The sequence below is a fragment of the Cynara cardunculus genome (genome assembly GCF_001531365.2).
Source record: "Cynara cardunculus var. scolymus isolate 2C chromosome LG 15, CcrdV1, whole genome shotgun sequence".
Lineage (NCBI taxonomy): Eukaryota > Viridiplantae > Streptophyta > Magnoliopsida > Asterales > Asteraceae > Cynara > Cynara cardunculus.
In genome coordinates, this window is record NC_037542.1 from 12,969,272 (window position 1) to 12,989,759 (window position 20,488).

Here is a 20,488-nt window from a genome sequence, read left to right on the forward strand (position 1 = left end):
CGCGAAGGAGTCCATTATTCGGATTTCCCAGATTTATCTAAGGTTCTTCCTCGTACCCGAACAGAAAAAGGCAGCCCCATGACTGCTTTTATCAAGCTCGATGATTCTCCCATGTTCCAGAAGCAGGTGCTTTTCTCTTTCTTCTTTTTTTATAATAATGCAACTTCAAGTTCTGGGTTTTTGCTTCGATCTTAATCTACATACACGATTATTGTATGCGTGGTTTTGCATTGAGGAAGCACGTGGAATGCTTAGCGTAGCAATTGTTTATTGAGTTGAATTTGGTTGATACTCTAGTGATTTAGGGAAACCTAGATCGAACGTTATGTGAAGGGTAGTTCGTAATGAAAATTGTATAAAGAGAAGATATAATCATGGAAATGTTACGTTATTTGAGTCTTCAAAATCTGAAATGCTTCACTGTATTGTAGAACTTGCAACTTTTTTTTCTTTGGGGGGGACTATTTATGAAGGGTTATACTTTGGTCTCTTGAGAAGTGTAAAAATATGTCAAGATGAGTAAAAAAACAGCATGGATTCTATAATATTTGAGCACTTATTCTAATATTTCGATAGCAAAAGAAATGGTAACTTGGTGTTAGATATCAAAGATTCTTGATGGCCCAAGGTACCGAATTCAGTGAGTGAAGTAATATGGTGATCTGAAATAATGGAATAAACGATTGAGAATTTTTTTATTCTGGTTGTAGCATCCATCATCTGCTTAATTGTGCCGTGCAAACTTTTCTATTGACCACTTGTCCATGAAGACTGAATTCAGTTATCTGTATGTTACTTTATTTCCCCCTTAGAATTGTGGTTTATAACTTCCCTTAAATGATATCACTAGTTTTGTGTTTTTAATGACTATGGAAAGATGGAGGAAACATTTGGCTTGCTTTGCCAATCTTTTGTCTGCCGTGAACTCCAGACTCCTGTTGGTTGTTTCTTGGTTTAGATTGGACTTTTTTTCTTTCCTTTTCGCTCATTATTCTGTTGGTAAAGACTGATGGTTCTAAAGATGTCCAATTCGATCAGAGGAATATGGGAAGTTCGATTTCCTTTTTGCATGTTGAGCCTAACATAATGTTGCATCTTTGGTCAGCTTCTTCCTTTCGAAATTTGGAGTTTGATATGTTATGGTGTCATTTCTTTAGTTTCTCTGATTTATATATCTACTGCATTCCATAATAAGGTCTCTCATTCCAATTTGAGCTGTCCTACTTAGAGGGTCCCCTTTCCAACATGGTAAGATTTTAGTTTTACCTTTTTCATAATCGTCTCAACTGTATGTTAAAACTAATGTCCTCTAAGGCCCCATCATCGTAAAAGAAGTATTATACAGCTCTATCATTACATAGGACACATGCACGATTAAGGTTGCTAAATGTTTGAAGTTTCTTCTCGTCTTAATGGTTGCTAAATACAATAGTCTGTGTTCTGGAGCTTGCTTTTGGTACTACATGCACTGTCTATTTTCTTAACAAGTGCCATTTTTGGACAGGTGCGTTATCTTGAACAAACAACGGATGAGCTAAAACTACGTTGTCAAAAACTACACAAGGGGAGCAAAAAGTACATGTAAGTTAGCAGTTGCAATTTCACTGATCTCTTTTTTCCTTTGCTGGTTTTATAGTCTCTTATCCTACTCCATGAAGCTGTTTTCAAATTATTGGTCCTATTAATGCATAAGAATTAGTTTCTGTTGGTTACTAATAAGATATTCTCATTATTTGAGTACCCCATTATCAGTTTATGAGTCAATTATTGACAGAATTTAGGGTTTGATGTGCTCCTGAGAATAATGCAACCATGTAGCAAACTGGTGGGCCAGGACAAAAACTACAAGTTACAATAAATTAATACTAAGACAGTACTACCATACTCGACTTATTGTAATGATATCATCTATAGATCTGGCTATATTTCTTTCTAGGTTGATGGAGTGACCTCATCTTAGAAGTTTGTGATTCCAAGTGTAATGCTTGCACTTTGACTATTGATGCTACTATTTCAGCATTCCAAATTTCATACACAATTTATTTGATGATCATGTCGTAAGAACAACTAAAGTTTTGTAGCATTGAATTTTGTCTGTTATTAAACCAGCTGTAAACACTATTGTTATTCATCATTTCAATGGTTCGTCATAGTAAAAAGTGGTAAAATGGTAACTATTTAAACAGGCCAAGAAGGCCGAGAAAGCTAGGTTTCTTTTAGCGCGGTATGTGTTGCATCTGATATGAGGCTTCTAGATTTCATATATTCTTATAGTTGAATTTCGGGTTCTCATACACTTGCAATGAAAGAATTCCTATCTGCTGTTGGTTTGCCCTAGTAAAGAGAGTTGTGACCTTATAACATGGAAGCCATGCCTCTTATTTCAATACAAAGATTTGTGTTTAAAAGATTGTGTAAAGGACCTACCCTTTCTTCAAGTTTGTGATCTCTTGTTGGCATCTAGTCAAGATCCATGGGTAAATGTGCCCTTGGATCTCTCTCAATTATCTCATTTTTTCCACAGGGATGGTCTTGGAGAAGCATGCAATATGGACTATATATTTGCAGAATCATTGGAGGCATTTGGTGGTGGTCAAGATGACCCTGTCAGTGTATCTATTGGAGGTTAGTTTAATGGTAACCAACCTTATTTAATCCTCTCTGTCTCCCGTGTCCAAACGAGAAGTATCATTTTGTGGTGATACTAATGCACGGTCAAGCAGTGGTTGCTTCTACCAAATACATAGTTGCTAGATTACAACAAGGGATTTTTTTTGATTGTGTGATAGTTGGGCAATATTCAGACATGTCTGTTTATTGTGCTTTTGCTTTTCATGTATATGTTTTCTGCTATTTATTTATGTAAGTTGTCCTTGATAAATGAAACTGTGGTTGCGGGGATTATTGTTGTGAGCTATGTTAAATATAAGTTATTTCTCATTTCCTTGATCTTCTTCGATGCAAAAAATTGTATATTTTTGATTTAACAAATGCACATGAGAAGTTACTCCTTTCTTGTTTTATATTTGAGAAGGTCCAATAATGACGAAGTTTGTTACTGCTTTTCGCGAGATTGAAACGTTTAAGGAGCTTCTTCGTTCCCAAGTAAGTGTACAAATTGCATTTAAAGCTAATAATCATTTATGGCGAATTGAATTTCACGACATGATGATTACTTGTTCTTTCTATGTGAAAACCTTTTAAAGAATCTGATTGCTACTAAGAACATGTGTGCTCTATGGACCTTTTGTGGATAGTTAGTTCCATTAATTCATGGTATGCTTCCTGCATTTCATCACTTGTTTTCACTCATTACGAGTCAACTTATTTAGTTTTGCAGCACAATTGTCTGTATGTATTTAGTGAATAATGTAGTTCTCCCAGTTGAGATTCTTTTCATGTTACTTGTAGTAATATACTTGCTATATACTCATTATTGTTCTATAAGTATAGTTACTGCTCTTAGTATTAATGCATAATTCCTACTTTTAATCCCATTTGCTATCATGACAACGTATCAGAAATCTCGTGAGAAGAACCAAAGGAATATTGCTTTTGACTGTCAGTATTTGAGGACCGAAGTGTTTAAGAAAATGGGATTTATAGTGATGACTTAAAGCAGTGGTTATTTAGTTTCTCTCTTTATTTCATTATGATTTTATCTGCATCCAGCTGCTTGTAGCTACCATGTGTTGTACAAGATCATATACACATGTAATAGGCAAACCATTAAAAGAAGTTACATTACTATTTTCCTTCATCACTCATACATCTAAGTTACCTTTTATGGTGCTCCCGTTCCATCTCATCCTTTGTCTTTTCAAAGAGATCTTATTGTCATGGGACCTCCATTTTTTCGAACACATATGTATATAGGGAGGCTGCTAGTAGTTTCTTTACTTGTTACTATTTTACCAGTTACCTTTTCATACACATATAAATATGAAAAGCGTTCCCCATCTCCAACCTCAAAGAGGGTTAAATGTGCAGAGATCTAGGCAAAGGTGTCTAATCGCTAACCTCAAGGAGCAGTCTATTTCAACCTTGTGGTGGCTCTAGGGTTCCATTCTGAGGGTATGAGAGGGTCCTGTTTGATTGAAATTAACTTTTTAAGTCACTTCAATACCAAAATGATTCTCAAAATGATAGAGTGATTCATACATAGAAGCAAAACATTATGTCCATCAATAGATTTTTAGGTATCCGCTATGCAAGAAACTACACACAACGCCAATGGAGCTTCTCCTTAATACAATCTATGGTTGTGCTCGAAATATTTTATTGTTGAAACTTGAACATAATGAATATTACCGAGGACGATGATGAAATATATATTCTATCATGTTGAATGATGTAGAATAAGATTTTGTCTAATATTACCATCCATAACCTAACTTCTCAACAGACTTGGTAGAGTTCACGAGTAACAGTGGGCATGATCCAATCTTTTTGCATTCATTATATGTGATTAATTGAGAGATGGAGGAGAGAGAGGGGTTAAAGCAGAGTAAGATCTATAGTTGTGGACGATACCTTGTAATTAATATAGAAGAGGAATAAGTTTCCAACAATTAAAACAGTTTCTAATTTGCAGCTGTGAAGAATTAATTGAGGCATTTTCAAAAGGCAAAATTCTCCTGCCAAAGTCAATTTACATATTTAGGATGGTAATAGCATATCAGAAAAGAAAAGAAATAGAAAGAACAATGATTAGCTACTCATATTACTCATCTTATGTAAGTTCTTTCGGCAATCTTGGATATTTGATAAATCTATAATACCATATAGATATACCAGAGTTTAGTCTACATCATCTGTTATACTAATTTTGACAGGAGGTGTAGAGTGTATGAACTTGAAATGGCTACAAGTCCTTTCACATTAGTTGCCCACCTTTTGGTGTATCGACTTCATAGCCACATCCATAACAACGGGCATCAAGAACTAACTTCAAACTCTTGCATCTAAGAAGCAATTTTGTATTATATTTGCAGGTTGATCATTTACTTGTGGATCGTTTGAATCAGTTTTTGACCAATGATCTGCAAGACGCAAAGGTTATCTTCTCCTTTAATTTTTTTACTTGCTATAATATTGAGGCAAATATGGATTTTACCAAGTTGTTGCATACAATTACTAGAGAGCTGAAACCATTAGAAGTGTACAAGTCAAAGTAACACAAATTTATGTACAACAAAGTTGTCCAAACTTTAATATGGGAACAGATTAACATTCATTTACTGGAAAACCAGATGTAAAATGTTTAGTTTTGTGAGCATAGAAGTATTTAAGGTTCTTGTATAAATATTCTGAACTTCTGCTCATATTTGGTTGCGTTCTTTTGAAGTTTCTAGGCCGCTTACTAATATGGTATGTAAAGATGTCTCCATTCTCAGAGCTCATTACGCAACTCGATGGCTTCAGGGTTGATGCTGTCAATTTTTTTTTGTGATAAATGTAATTGAATGAAGGGCTTCTTACATCTATAAAAAGTATTTGGTGGACAATATGTGCTTAAAGGACCTATCTCTCCCTTTTTCTGTCCCAAAGAGCACAAATTAAGCATATATAATACACGATCCAAGTCTATCCTAGTTTGTATTTTGAAACACTTGCAGATTGGGACGATTTTCTTATGATTTATTCACGAAGGGAAATCCGTTTACATACATGTGCCACAACATATCTTTCTACTTGTAGTTATAACAACAAAAAGTTAATTATTTCAATCCCTGTTTTTATTTTCTTGATACATTCTTAATTCTAGTTCTCCATCTTACAGTAGACCATATATTCCATCTTGTTTTTCTCAGGAATCACGCAAACGATTGGACAAAGCTTCACATGTGTATGATCAGGTATGTTAAAGCAGTTGATTCTCTACCACACCATATCAATCTCCATAAAAGCAATGATATTCATAGCAGATTTTTAGAATCAGTTACAAGCTAGGATTTTCAGTTATGATATAGTTGTAAATGCTTTTGATTCTTTCTGTAATCTGCTATGTATGTTCTATTGAGTGCGATTGTACAAATCAATAAAAATCATTTTCTTCATGGTATCACAACTTTAGGTCTAGGATTCACCTGTTTCTTTTTCTCTCTGTAAAATCTGTGTCCTCTCTTCTTCCTGCCCACCCTCGTGACAGCCCACCCACACCACATCACATCAAAATACTTCCCAGTTCATAAAATTGAACGAAAGCAATTATCTCCTCTGGATCCTCCAACTCAAGCTATACCTTTGTGGTGCCAAACTTTGGGGCTACATTGATGGTTCCATCCCAATCCCTCCTGCAACTATCACCACTCCAGCCGATGGTGACACTCCTGCCCAAATTGCAGACAACCCCAAATATGATGCTTCACTCACCACCGACCAACAGATCGTAAGCATTCTCAACACCTCACCCACTGAGAAGGTCACCAGACTCGCCATTGGTTTTGATACTTCCAAAGGTATCTGGGATCGTCTTGCCCAACATTATGCTCAACAATATGTAGCTAGTTCTACCAGTCTTCACCTCCAGCTCTTTGATCTTCAAAAAGGATCCCAATCTGTTGATAAATATCTAGAGCATGCAAATTCATTAGTCGATTCTCTTGAAGCCATTAATGAACCTGTTTTAGGAAAAGATTTTGTGGTTGCTACTCTCACAGATCTTGGTCAAGACTACCTCATGTTAAGGACAATGATTGCTCAATCTGACCTACTTCCAGTCTTTGTTGAGCTACCACGGCCACATTCTATCCTTTGACGAATATAATCGTTGTTCAGATGTCACAACCACAGCTCTTTTCCGATCTGCGTCGCCAACAGCTCAATCCTCTAAGATGGTTGGCAGTCTTGTGGCTCTGGTAGTGCTGGAAATTGCCGTGATTTTCGTGGCCGTGGTCGTGGTCGAGGAGGCCGTGTTTACCCAAATAATCAGGGTCAATTCTTTTGCAACAATGTTCCCTAACCATGGGCCACTCATTCTCCTTGGTCCAATGGTATTCTTCGACAGCTTCCACCCCCAAGGCCCACAATGGTGTTTCCATTGCAATACTGGGCCTCACCAATGCCCACATTGCTTTGTTGCTTTGTCTTTGCGGGTCCTCATTCGTTTGGCAACGATAATTGGTATCTGGATACGGGTGCTACCGATCACATGACCGCCATGCCTCTCCAGAATGCACATATTTATGGCGGACCTCACAATGCTTACACTGGAAACAGCAATTCTATGTCTGTTTCTCACTATGGTAAACTTCCTATTTTCCTGGGCAAAAGCAAATTCTCTATAGAGCAAGTTTTGTGAATCCCTTATGTTCGTAAAAATTTGTTTCCGGTTGCTCAATTTATTAAAGACAATCTTGTTTATTTCTCACTGCCGCTGATGGACCTTTGATTGAGAGCCCTACCGTTTTCCGTGAGATTGTTGGGTCTTTGCAATACCTCAACATCACTTGTCTTGACATCATATTTGCAATCAACATGGTATCTCAGTTTATTAGCTAGCCCCGTGTCCCTCATTTAGTTACTGCCAAGCGGATTCTACTCTACATTGAAGGCACTCTTGGCCATGGCTTATTGATTACCCCCCAACAGCAACCGGTTCAACTATCGGCCTACTTCGATGCTGATTGGGCTGGTTGTCTAACTACAAGGCGATCTATTTCATGATAAGCTACCTTGTGTACCTTGGCTCTAATCTCATCTCATAGTGCTCAAAGAAGCAGCCCACTATAGCACGGTCCAGCACATAATTTGACTACCACTATTTGGCTCATGCAAGTGTAGAGACAACTTGGTTAGGCTATTTATTGTAAGAACTTGGTGCTCGTATTCAGTATCCTGTTCTGTTGCATTATGAAGATATAGGCACAACCTACATGGCCTCAAATCCCATTTTTCATGCACACACCAAGCATATTGAGCTTGATTATCATTATATTCGTGAGAAGGTAGCCCGAGGCAGCCATAGGGTTTGTTACATTAATGCAAAGGACCAGCCAGCTAATTTTCTTACCAAGCCACTCCATAAACATCGTCATCAGTTTCTATATACCAAACTTGTGCATTGCAGGGGGATGTTAAAGCAATTGATTCTCTACCATGCCATATCAAATCTCCTTCATCAAATCAATGATATTCATAGCTGATTTTTAGGATCAGTTACAAGCTAGGATTCTTTAGTTTTGATATAGTTGTAAATGCTTTTGATTCTTTCTGTAATTAACTTCATGTAATCTGCTATATATTCTGGTCAAGTTCAGGGGAAAACCCAAAAAAATGAAAAACTGAGGAACACCCTGGTAATCGTTCATCTCAACGGTATGCACATGTGCATACAAGTAATTTGTAAGCAATTTGCCCAGTATGCACATGTGCATAACATGCACACCTGTATAAAAACCAAGAAACAACTGCAATTACTTGTATGCTCATGTGCATACCGTCCAGATGAATGGTTGATTACCAGGGTGTTCCTTAGTTTTTTATTTTTGGGGGGTTTTCCCTTGAACCTCCCTCATTGAGTGCAATTGCACAAATCAATGAAAAACATCTTCTTCAAGGTATATGAACCTTTCTCGAGGTATATGGACACAGTTACAAAATTGTAAATTTAATAGCCGGAATAAGAATGTTTCACAACTGTGTGATGGTAGAAAGATGAGTATGTTGCTATATTTCCCTTGTTTAGTTGATATTTTGCAGGATTTTGGATATTGGAGGTATCCATACAGTTAATAATCCGTTAGAGCCAGGTGTGTGTTGTATTGGTTGAAATGGTGGTGAAAGTTTATTTTAGAGCAGAGATTGTATGAGTCAGCAAAATTTGTGACACAAGGTTTATTCTATCATACACATGGTTGGGTATCTTGGAGTGGTATAGTGTCTTGAATTACTTGAATGTGTGAGAGAGGATGAAAGACTATTGTTTGTGGGTAGGGTTAAGAAGCAATATTGGGTGCTATCGATTGTGGGATGTAGTTACCTCTTCTCTTCTGTTAGTTTTCTGGTAACTCTGTTAGTGGACTTAGTGGGCTAAGATTACAAATAGGGCAGACTTTAATTGGAGAATATGGGATAAGTAGGAAATTAATTCCATAGCTCTCTTCTAAATCTCTGGTCTCGACCTTGAATCTCTATGTTGAAACCTAATATCTCAATCCTTTCATCACAATTGATTCAGAATCATGAGATTGTCTCAGATGTTGATGGTTCAAAGCGACAATCCTATATCTATGTTTGCTTTTAATTCTTATTACTTTCTTCCTGTTTGATCTTCAGTTTAGGTAAATCCTTTTGTATCTACTGTCTCTTGAATATGTTCCTCCCTTATTCTTGTTTCTCCTCCAAACTCTACTCTACTTCTATTTTTTGTCTTGATTCTCAAACTTCCCTCTCAGTCTAAGTATTTGGTCTCAGATATTGATATAGTTAGGATCAAATCTCAATTTATTTTTTTCTCCATTCAAATCTACTGTTTTCTCGGTTGCCAAAAAGATCTGGTTAATTTATTACTCGTATGCTCTTCTTGGAATTCAATCTAGAATTTTTAGGATTTTTTGAACAACAATAACAATTAACCTCTCAACATTCTTTTTTGGATTTTTTCACACATCATATTTTATTCTGAACTTTGAAAAGTCAATTCCTCCTGACATTGGCCATCTGGAACATTGCTTCTGCCTTTCGAACTGTGCTTTAACCATTAGCCACTCTTTATCTCATGCCGTGCTACTGAAAAAGTAAATGGGATGTAGAAAAAGTGCCATAGATACATTCATTGCTATAAGAAAGAAAATGGCCTCTCAATATCTAAAAGAAATAAAGTTAATACTTTGACAGTTTCATTGTCGAAATGAGGCTAGAGCTGTGTGCTTTTGGAAACGATGGTGGATTTCCATACCATCTTGGGAAAATCAATATACATGACTGAAGGACTTTTGGCGATCCTTTTCTTGTTCAAAACTGTGAGAACTATGATGAGTATTTAATTACAGATTATGAGGGAGTAGGGACCTCTTTTGAGGAAATAGTAGTATGGCTTATGGGAGAATATGAAGTTAACACAAAGCTTATCGGCTTTGCCAAGGCTTGGTAAGGAAGTCTTTGTGCATTGCATTTCCCTTGTATTTTGCTAACGTAATGTTTGTGACCCCAACCTGTGGTCTAATCATCACAAAGTAGGAACCTTAATGGTTGGTCCAAGGCTCGAGATTGGAAGGATTTAGTTCAAGACTTCAGCTCTGGCGAACTCGAGACAAGAATTCAAAGACATTTTATATGAACCCTTCACATAGCTTAAAAGCACCTCATATTGCAATACTTTATTCCAAATACAACCCAATTTGGCTTGTACAAGTGGTTGGGGCTTCTTTTGGTCATGATACCCTAGAGGTAAAAAAAAATTATCCCGATACAATTCGTTTGTGAACGGAAAATTTCTTATTGAGCTTATCGATCATTTATGTAATGTTGTCCTTATTAGTTGCTGCAATTGAACATTCGGTTTCCCTACTTATAGAGGTTAAAACATATTGATTTTCTTCATGCAGGCTCGTGAGAAGGTTGCATCTTTGAAAAAGAGTACACGGGATGAAGTAGTTTCTGAATTAGAGGAGGTATGGTATGTCCTGTTGTGAATTCTGGCTCTTTATCAAGTTGCTCACCAGGTATACAAATTTAATTAATCGAGGATCACTATATTAATTTAATTAATCATGAATTACAGGTTGAGTTGAATCATAGTCTCGCTTCAAAATCTTCTAAGATAAATAATATATCATATCTAAATATAAGCACAAAAGTTGTACATTAGTGATGCATGTTTTAAAATATACTTACATTGATCATGAGAACATTGTCTTTTATGTTATGAGTTATGACTTCACTAAATAGTAAATACAAGCATACAGGCCTTTTATCCATGTGGCTAATCATTTGGAATCATTGGGTCAATAAACTCCGAAAACAAATCCACAAAAGCATAGAAATAAGGTAAGCAATCTAGGGTAGGATTTTTAGAATCATCTAATTGATCGGGTTTGTTGAGACAATGTGATTTTTTGCCAATATAGTGGTGAACCGGACGTAAGCAGGTTCACATCTTGTGCTTCATGAATCAAATCATATCGTTGTACAACTTGAGAACTATCGTCTTTGTTATGAAACCATAATACCTTATTTTAAGATTAACCAGCCAATATATAGATGTAATCATGAAATTATAGCTAGTACTTTCGGTTGGCTGTATATATTTCATGTGCAGAAGCTTATTTTTTTCTCCTTTTTTGCAGGACCTGCAGAACTCAAAATCAACATTTGAGAGGAGCAGATTCAATCTAGTATGTCTAATAAATATGCAGTCCTTTTTATTATGTTCATTTGTTAAATATATTTCATTTTTAAGGTTTAAGATATTTCCCTTGGTGTTTTTTAAGGAATGCAGGTAAATTCTCTCATGAATATAGAAGCGAAAAAGAAGTACACGTTTTTGGAATCTCTTAGTGCAATAATGGATGCCCATTTGAGATATTTTAAGCAGGTACGTTGTTTGGAAACTTCGAACATTATCTTGTAAACGGTATGCAGACTTTGTACTAACCATGCTGTTTTGACTTTCTAGGGATATGAACTGTTGAGTCAAATGGAGCCTTTCATTCATCAGGTATACTTCATATTTTCCCTATTTTCTTGTTCTTTTTCACATATCAAACACACTAATGAAACATCTGTGTTGATCCTCTTCTTTTAGGAAATATCCAAACAAAAGAATTCCAAAACAGAAATCTGAATTACCATATTGTTGGTTTGTTTCAAAGCAATTAAAAATTTAAATACATTTTGCTGATCTTGATTTCAGGTGTTGACATATGCCCAACAATCGAAGGAACAAGCTAGTATTGAACAAGATAGACTTGCAAAGAGAATTCAGGAATTTAGGACACAAGCGGAGATGACAGAACCAGTGCCTAGTAATTTCGGGACCACTACAACTTATGTTAGTGCAAATGGTGTCGGAATGAGTTCTGATAAGAATATAGAAGCAATAATGCAGTCCACTGCAAAAGGGCTGGTAAGTTTTTGGTCTTGCATGCATCCTTTGCATGTGTTCTTGCAGTTATTGATGCATTAAGTACCATTTGCTAGTTGATAGTAACGTGTTCATATTTGTTCCAGGTCCAGACCATCAAGCAAGGGTATCTTCTAAAACGATCTTCAAGTTTGAGAGCAGATTGGAAGAGACGATTCTTTGTACTTGATAGCCGGGGGAACTTGTATTATCATCGGATTTTGCCCAACAAACCTGCGGTAGGCTAAAGTGTAGTTTTATGCATATTTTAGTCTTATTATGACAATAATTCTTAAATACCCTGCCCATTCCGCTTAGAAATTGCGACAACTTACTTTTTTCATCCTGTAATCCTGCTAAATCTTATTCTAGGGTACACAATCATACAATTCAATTGCTAATGTTGAACACCATAGTCGTGTATTCGGGAGGTTCCGGTCAAGGCATAGCAGGGCAGCGTCGAATGATGATGAAGACTTGGGCTGTCATACTGTTGATCTTCGTACTTCAACAATAAAACTCGATGCTGAGGATTCAGATTTGCGTCTGTGCTTCAGGATAATTTCGCCCTTGAAAACATACACACTTCAGGTGAGACTGGTCAAATCGGCAACTTTAAAATGGGTGTATTATGTGCCGTAGGATAATTATGGAAAGTTATGCTAATTTAATGCGGTCGTTTTCTTTACGTGGTTTGGGCAGGCTGAAAATGAAGCTGATAGGATTGACTGGATGAACAAGATCACAGGAGTGATTGCCTCGCTCTTGAACACCCACCTTAGGCAGGTTGAACTCTTTGAAATTTTAATAAGTCATCACTTTCTGTGGGTTGATAAGCATAAAGCTTATATTTTTGTAATTTCTACAGACACATTTCGACAGAAGTAATATGGGTAATAACAGTGAAACAGTTGGTGATAGTTCCGCTGTTTCACGAGTCGATAACAAGGGATCTACAGCGGATGATATGCATATCAATCTGGCAGATTCTGTTTCTACCATTCTTCGAGAGATTCCCGGAAACGATCTTTGTGCAGAATGCAGTGCACCTGAACCTGATTGGGCATCACTTAATCTTGGCATATTAATGTGCATTGAATGCTCTGCTGTACACCGGAATCTAGGGGTTCACATATCAAAGGTCCCTTTCTGTAACGCACAAAAATCCCGTTCTTATATAATCCCTAGAGAGAATGCCTAATCAACGTATTTCAGATTATTCATCGTGATGTGTAACTAATATGATTCTATTGTTACCACTGTAGGTGAGATCAATAAATCTAGATGTGAAGGTTTGGGAACCTACTGTTATGGATTTGTTTGGGAATTTGGGTAATACATACTGCAATTCCATATGGGAGAATCTACTTCAAAGTAATAGGTGGGTATGTCGAAGGGAATGCGCATCTTTTATTATGTCACAAATCATTCCTTTAATGCGAAAATTGTTTTCACGTTTTCGCGCACACCTTTTCACCAACTGAGGGTCCTAGGGTCTTCATGGAAATAGTCGTTTTCATCTTTGGGGTGGAGGACAGGCTTGCGTACATCCTACGCATCCAACCCTCCAAACCCTATCTCTAAGTGAGATATGCTGGGTTCATTTGGTCATATTGGGATGTAAGGGGGGGGGGGGGATTCGGTTTCAAACAAGTTTTAGGTTGTGAACCGGGGGACAAAGGAGAGCGTGCCATGTGTCCCATACATTCATGGGTTATTCATCATGAATCATGTATCAAATCATGAATGGTGTATCAATTTATCATAAATGGTGCATCGTTCATCAGGAATAGTTCATGAATGTTCACCTTCATTATTCATGGTGAATGTGGACACCCGTAGACATGTGTCCTCTTCTTCTTTGTCCCCCGGTTCACAACCTAAGATCAGTTTGCAACTGAAACTTTTCTCTTGGGATGTATTATCCATATAAAGTAGGGGAAGATTCATTTAGAGACCTATTCTGCAAGTATTCATGATGAATATTATTCATTGTGAATACCTGTCACAACATTCATCATGAACATTTTATCATGTTATTCATCATGAATACTCATAAAAAAGGGTGGTTCCTAAAATATTTGAGGTTCCTAAATGAACCTCCTTACATAAAGTATTTTGATATAGATATTAATTAAATGATTAATCATCTCACTAACCTCAACTATATGAAATAAATATGTAGTGAGGATGGATCAGATCCTCTTGCAGTTAACAAGCCTAATCCTAGAGATGCAATTCAACAGAGGGAGAAGTATATCATAGCAAAGGTATATATATGTTCTTGAACTGCTTGAAGTAGTTTTTTGTCGTACTCTTATGTTTCAAGATTCATTATGCCATAAATCCCGTCAATGAAATGTGAAATCATGATTGGTTTAATCCAGTATGTGGAGAAACGGCTAGTCTGTCATGAAGAAATGAGCGCTAGTAACCCTTCATATGCCACCAGAATCTGGGGAGCAGTCAAGAGTAACAATATACGGGAGGTATATCGACTAATTGCTACTTCAAATGCCAATATTGTCAACACCACATATGATGAGGTGGCTGGTGCCGATTTGTTTCACAATGTTCATGAGCATGATTCGTCAAAAGATTCTGTTTCTGCCGAAAAAACGGATCCATTCTCGTGTAAAAAGATTACGGATTATAGCAAGCCTGAAAGTTGTCTTGAAGGCTGTACATTGTTGCATCTAGCATGCAACTCTGGCTATCAAGTGATGCTTGAACTATTGCTACAATTTGGTGCTGATATAAACAGGTCCGACAGCCATGGTCGGACACCGCTTCACCATTGTATCTGCTCCGGTAATAACAAATTGGCAAAGTATATGCTCAGAAGGTAACATCCGCTACTTGTTTTACCATCCGTTTGGAAGTATGTAATATATTTATACATACGGCAAAACTGACAAACATTCCTCACCTTCGGTGAGACTTGAAACCATAACCTCTATAAAAGCTGGGTTCTATCTGTAACCCGTGTAATGCTGGGCCAAAGACCCTTTGGTTTGTTTCACCATCCGTTTGAAGAATGGCACATTAGTTTCTAGACAGCGGTTACATTGGTCCTGCGAGTAACGCTCATTAAAAGCTTATCATGGAACAACCTCAAATGGCCATACTCCTGTTAGCTAAGTAATGCCTGTCTTTTTTCAGAGGGGCGGTTGCATCTATAAAAGACGGTGGCGGGCAGGGTGCTCTAGAAAGAGCCATGGAGATGGGGGCTATTACTGATGACGAGTTACTAATTTTGCTATCGGAGAGCAAGTGAAGTTTGACCCGACTGCCTGATTAATCCTTTTATGCGTGTCGGGTGGATACAGTCAATCACTGTCTACGGATCATAGATCAGGTTCTCGAGAAAAGGGAGAGACCCCAGAGGGTATTAAACTCTGTCAATACATCTCTTTGTTCTTTTAGTCACTGCAAACACACTCTACCTCTGTGTGGGATATACTGGGTATCTTTGGTTTTGTGTTCGATAAATAACTGGTTATACAAAGGTTTTTGTCGGGATAGGCTTCTTGTGTTGACTGTGATCGGGGTTTTGTCGTGTATATTTGATTCATATGTGAAGTGTTTGATGGTTGTATGTTGTACACTTGTTTATGGTATGAAGTTGATCGAGTTTTGGATCATGTTTAATATGCTCTTTATTATGTATATTCAAGAATCAAGAAACTAAATTATGCTCGGATGTCGTGGAGCCTCCTTTCGCCTCGGTCCACAGAGACAGAAAATAAGTTAAGATGTTATTTATTTCATTAAGGGAGAAGTTGAGAAAACTGAAGAACTGTTTTTCGCAGTTTGAGCGGTCTGACAGTCTGGTCCGGTCCACGGTTTGAACTTCTTTTTGAGCGGTTTGGACCGAACCAACCGTCAAAATACACATATATTAATTATACTTAGTTTTTGTGTTGTGTTGTAGGTTCAACTTTTATGGGTCAATTTAGAAAAGTTGATCCGGGGTGTGAAGTTTTTAATATTCACTTCTCAATTGTTTGCGTTCTTTAAATCGGCAAAACTCGATGATCATCAAATCAAAATGTAAAATTTCATGTCCAAAAAAATTCCAACTATTGTTCGTGAATTTGTTTAGCTTTTTTATTTTGGAGATAATTATTCTTTTTATAATTTGGTATAATATATTTTTTTAATAATATTATATTGGAAGAAATTTCACTTTGGAAATATATATTATGATTTTTTTAGTTTAAACCCCATAATTGACCCAAACCTTTTAAACCGGTGAAATGAAACCTTAAAATTAGGTCTTGTTTGACCTGTTTGGTCATTTGCTGCCAAACCACTAATTAACCAATTGTAATTCATCTGATTATTGGCTCTTAGACCAGTCGGTCACTTAATCAGTCATTGACTCTCTAATTTGCTTACTGTTAGGGTTGGAGCTCTTGCTTTCGGTTGAAAAACGTACAAACCTCTTATACACATTATTCGATGAATCACCCACGTCATGAATTGGACAGACAGTCCAATTCTCACTTGTTTGTTATAGCAATCGTCTGTAATTAAACATCAATTATATCTATTTTATAAAAAATTAACCGACTACGACTATCTTACGAATCAAACAAACATTTGAAGTGGTGTATGTGAAAACCACGTAAACCCAAAAAGTAAAACGACAACGTAGTCGTAGTAAACCACCCAAATAAAAGATATGGTGCCATAAATATTACAAGCCACAATAACTAACATGTGGCTCAAACTTGTTAACGTCATTAATAAAATTGTATTAATTATAGCGATAAAATATGTGTATTATTTTTTATTGATAATCAATAGATCTTGTAATTATTGATAGACGTAAAATATCAATTTATTATTTACGTGGAAAAATGTCATATTAAAATCAATTGTTCACACATAGGTTAAAAACCCGTTTATTAATAAAATATCTTTATATTATAAATAATAAATATAAATAATAATAAAAGGTACAACTTTTAACTTTCCCTCTGTTTTGATGTCTTTAATAGGCCTAGTTTTTCCAGCAATCGCAATGGCTTCTTTATTTTTCATGTTAAAAAAAACAAGATTGTTTAGAGCTGATGGGACAAAATCTATTTTGATATTTTTTCTGACTAAGGTCCTATGGTATGGTTGTTATGGTTTTGGTTCCTATAGTATTCAATTTGTTTTGGTCATGGTCCCTCTGACTAACACCGTTAAAATAAAGTTGCTAATTCAGTTAAATCAAGTTCCATTTTTTACTCAAAACGTGTGCACACATTTTGTTATCGATTTTGAGAGGTAAATTAAGGCATGCGAGAGAGTTGGGTCAAGTTTTGAAAGAAAATGAGTTTACTTTATTACATGTGAATTTCGTTGGAATTTTATTTCATATCGTTTTCTGGGTGAAATTTTAGTATGCATAAGTTTGATTTATTGCATGTGTTTTGTTTGAGAATTTCAGTCTTTGCTTTAAACTTGGAGAATTTAAAGACCAGGGACCATAATAGTTATAAATTACAAACTACAAGGATTAAAATCGTATTTTACTCTTTTTCTTTAAAAGGCTACCAATCACCAAATCCTCCGTAACCATCTCATCTAGATTTTCTTTTCGATTTCCCTGGCGCTGTAATCAGACGAAATCTATGGCGCTACTGAATACGTCTTCGACTTTCCTTCTAACAACCGACATACATCCCTCACGAACTCCAATATCTCCTACTGTTTCCTTTACGATTAGAGCGTCTTCTTCTTCGGTTTCGATTTCAAATTCAAATGGCTCCTCCAAAGCTATGTTTGGATCTTCAACTTCAAGGGGAGGAGCTGGCGTGTTAGAACGGCCTTCTTTTGATCAATCTCAGTTCGACCCTGCTACACAAGTTCAAGAAGGTATCATTTCTTTCAATTTAATCGATCTTGTTTATATGCCGACCTAGCGTTTATTTACTGCAACATTGACGTAAAGGTAGCGGAGTGAGTTCTTGAGAAAGAAACGAACTAGATTTCAAGACGAAGTTGCAAATTCTAAATTCCGTTTTCAGGTTTTGCCGAATAAATTGCAAATCAATTCCAAGTGTAATGTCAAGAGTAACCTGTTTAACACACAATTTACCAACTGCGTGATGGCTTCATGATTTTAATGTTACAGGATTTGTAAAATATATTTATAATTTCTAGTTTGTTTGGTTTTGACTATTTTATCTCAATATCATGTATGAATTTCAGTGATTTGATTTACTAACATAAAAGCTAATACAGCATAATCTTACTAGGGTTAATTGCTAAAGTGAACCAGAAGGTAACACCATATGCAAATCTTCAGAAAGAAACTTATAAGGGGCTGTAATAAACTTGTACCTTTATGATAAGGAGATTGGATATGTGTTTTTTTATCTAATTTGGAACCTTATGGTCCGTAGATATGAAGCTGTATGTTGATGATTAGTTTCACATGTAGGTGGAGATATTGGCCGGGTGAGAGACAAGAAACACACTGGTAGTGGAGACAGTTACCGAGTGCTTTTGATTGATGATGCCCGTCATACTGAGGAGCTAGGTAATTATGATACAAGCTTGTAACCATGGACTTCTAATGTTTTTTTACTTTCCTTTTAGCTTTACTTTCTATGAGCCTAGTCTTTACATATAAGAAACTTCTCGAGTTCATGATGTGTTTTTTTACTTTCCTTTAAGCTTTACTTTCTATGAGCCTAGTCTTTACGTATAAGAAACTTCTCGAGTTCATGATGTGTTTGGTACGTGGGAAAAAATTGCCGTCCCATGTTTGGCATGACATTAGATTGGAACAGGATGGAACCGAGTGGGTAAACAATGCACTTTTTGTCCCACCAAAAACAAAAAAGCAACGAGATAAGACAAGATTGGTAAATTATTAATTTACCCATGTCAAAGTAAAACCCTGAAACCTTCAAGAATTGTTTCACCCACCTACCTCACTCTTGCACGTCCAGTCCGGTCTGCACACCAAACGCTTAATGTTGTGATCATGTCGGTCACAGGAGATGCCATTCTTCCAAATGGCAGAGTATGTCTCCAATTTTGAGGGTCAATCCCACTACTTCCATCTTCGAATATGGTAAGGATTCTTCTGAAATTTTGCACCACTTGTCTAGAATACAAATGCATATTCGGCTTTGATTGGGTGGATAAGTGGTAGTATAGTTGCACAACTAATATGGTATATTTGAGAACTCCTTTGAACCTTCATGGCAAGTAATTGTTTGTGTATGTAGTTGTAAAAGCATTGCCTCAGGCTGTTCCAGCTGTTACAGCCGATGATGCAAGAAGACTCTTCCAAGTCTCACAAGAAAATGGTGTGGCAGTTGTTGTGGTCGCAGTCAAGGTATTCTTACTATTTGCTTTGGTTACATGTACGGTGGAAAAGGGGAATATGCCCCCTTATCCAATATATAGTACTGAGTGGTGATTTGTAGGCCTTACGACATATTGTAATTGGCCGTACCCTCGTGAACTAGAACAAGCTTTCTTTTATCCCATGAAGATAGATTTTCGACTTTAAGATCTCTTTTAGACTTGTTTATTGGTTATAAGTTTATGTTATTGTTGCTGGTCTAAAAGAAGACTTTAAGATCTCTTTTAGACTTGTTTATTGGTTATAAGTTTATGTTATTGTTGCTGGTTTAAAAGAACTTGGAAGGAAGTAGCAACTACTTTAAGTCTCGTTTTGTGTCGTGAACAGGAACACGCGGAGTTTTATGCCCAGATGATGATGCGCAAAGGACTGCGATCAACGATAGAGCCAGATTCGGCTACCGTATGATATTCATATATGACTACCATTTGAGGTTTAGACTCATTGCTCAGAATATGATGGAGCAGCATTTTATGGGAAATCTCGAAAACCAGTTTTGATCGAGCGAGTAGAAGTAGTATCTCGACAAACAATATAGTAGATGTGTAGAACTTGTATTCTTTCCTCGGTCGTTCTGCATATTAACCGAGTCTTTGTGATGAAACACAAGTAGCGAATGTAGAGTGGATTGAACAAATAGATTCATGTCATAAGAGTGCTGTGATTTTGGTAATGGTGCATATTGGGTTGATCTTGAGGATGAGGAGCACCCAAATGTGACCATCATAGACGTGTATATGTTACCCTTGGCTTACTGGGCACAATGCATCTCGGATAGATCATGAGAAAACCAATGCGAACGACAATTTCAGCATAATAGCTCTCGTACACACACAAATTATATATAGAGAGAGATTGTTTCAAATATTTTCATAGTGTTTGTACAACCAATGCAACCCAATAAATTGAGATATTTATGGAAATGATTGGAGTTTATTTATTATAATTTGAATATTTATGGAAGATGAATATGGTTCATTAATTATGATCAATACTTTATATTATGAAACAATCAAAACTTCTATAAAATCACATATTAATCAAAT

The 20,488-nt window shown here is 36.5% G+C and overlaps 2 protein-coding genes across 5 annotated transcripts; both read left to right on the plus strand.

Moving 5' to 3' along the window:
• The first annotated feature begins 15 nt into the window (after positions 1-15).
• On the plus strand, positions 16-15,711 carry LOC112527315 (ADP-ribosylation factor GTPase-activating protein AGD2-like). 4 transcript variants are annotated; one of them, XM_025137891.1, is made up of 19 exons: positions 16-126; positions 1,505-1,581; positions 2,525-2,625; positions 3,035-3,105; positions 4,995-5,057; positions 5,814-5,858; positions 10,551-10,616; positions 11,292-11,339; positions 11,444-11,539; positions 11,621-11,662; positions 11,858-12,070; positions 12,175-12,306; positions 12,440-12,658; positions 12,770-12,853; positions 12,936-13,208; positions 13,333-13,448; positions 14,253-14,337; positions 14,455-14,912; positions 15,230-15,711. In XM_025137891.1, exons 1-19 carry the CDS (start codon positions 79-81, stop codon positions 15,342-15,344), a joined length of 2,352 nt encoding a protein of 783 aa, XP_024993659.1. In that variant the 5' UTR covers positions 16-78; the 3' UTR covers positions 15,345-15,711. The 4 variants fall into 4 exon arrangements, with proteins under 4 accessions (XP_024993659.1, XP_024993660.1, XP_024993661.1 ...); XM_025137892.1 differs by having other exon boundaries at positions 33-126; positions 12,181-12,306; XM_025137893.1 differs by lacking the exons at positions 16-126; positions 1,505-1,581; positions 2,525-2,625; ... (1 more) ...; positions 4,995-5,057; positions 5,814-5,858 and having other exon boundaries at positions 10,570-10,621.
• A 1,929-nt stretch (positions 15,712-17,640) lies between these two features.
• LOC112528757 (ATP-dependent Clp protease adapter protein CLPS1, chloroplastic-like) lies at positions 17,641-20,256 on the plus strand. Its single transcript, XM_025139828.1, has 4 exons — positions 17,641-17,938; positions 18,507-18,605; positions 19,303-19,412; positions 19,770-20,256. Exons 1-4 carry the CDS (start codon positions 17,695-17,697, stop codon positions 19,848-19,850), a joined length of 534 nt encoding a protein of 177 aa, XP_024995596.1. The 5' UTR covers positions 17,641-17,694; the 3' UTR covers positions 19,851-20,256.
• The last annotated feature ends 232 nt before the right edge of the window (positions 20,257-20,488 follow it).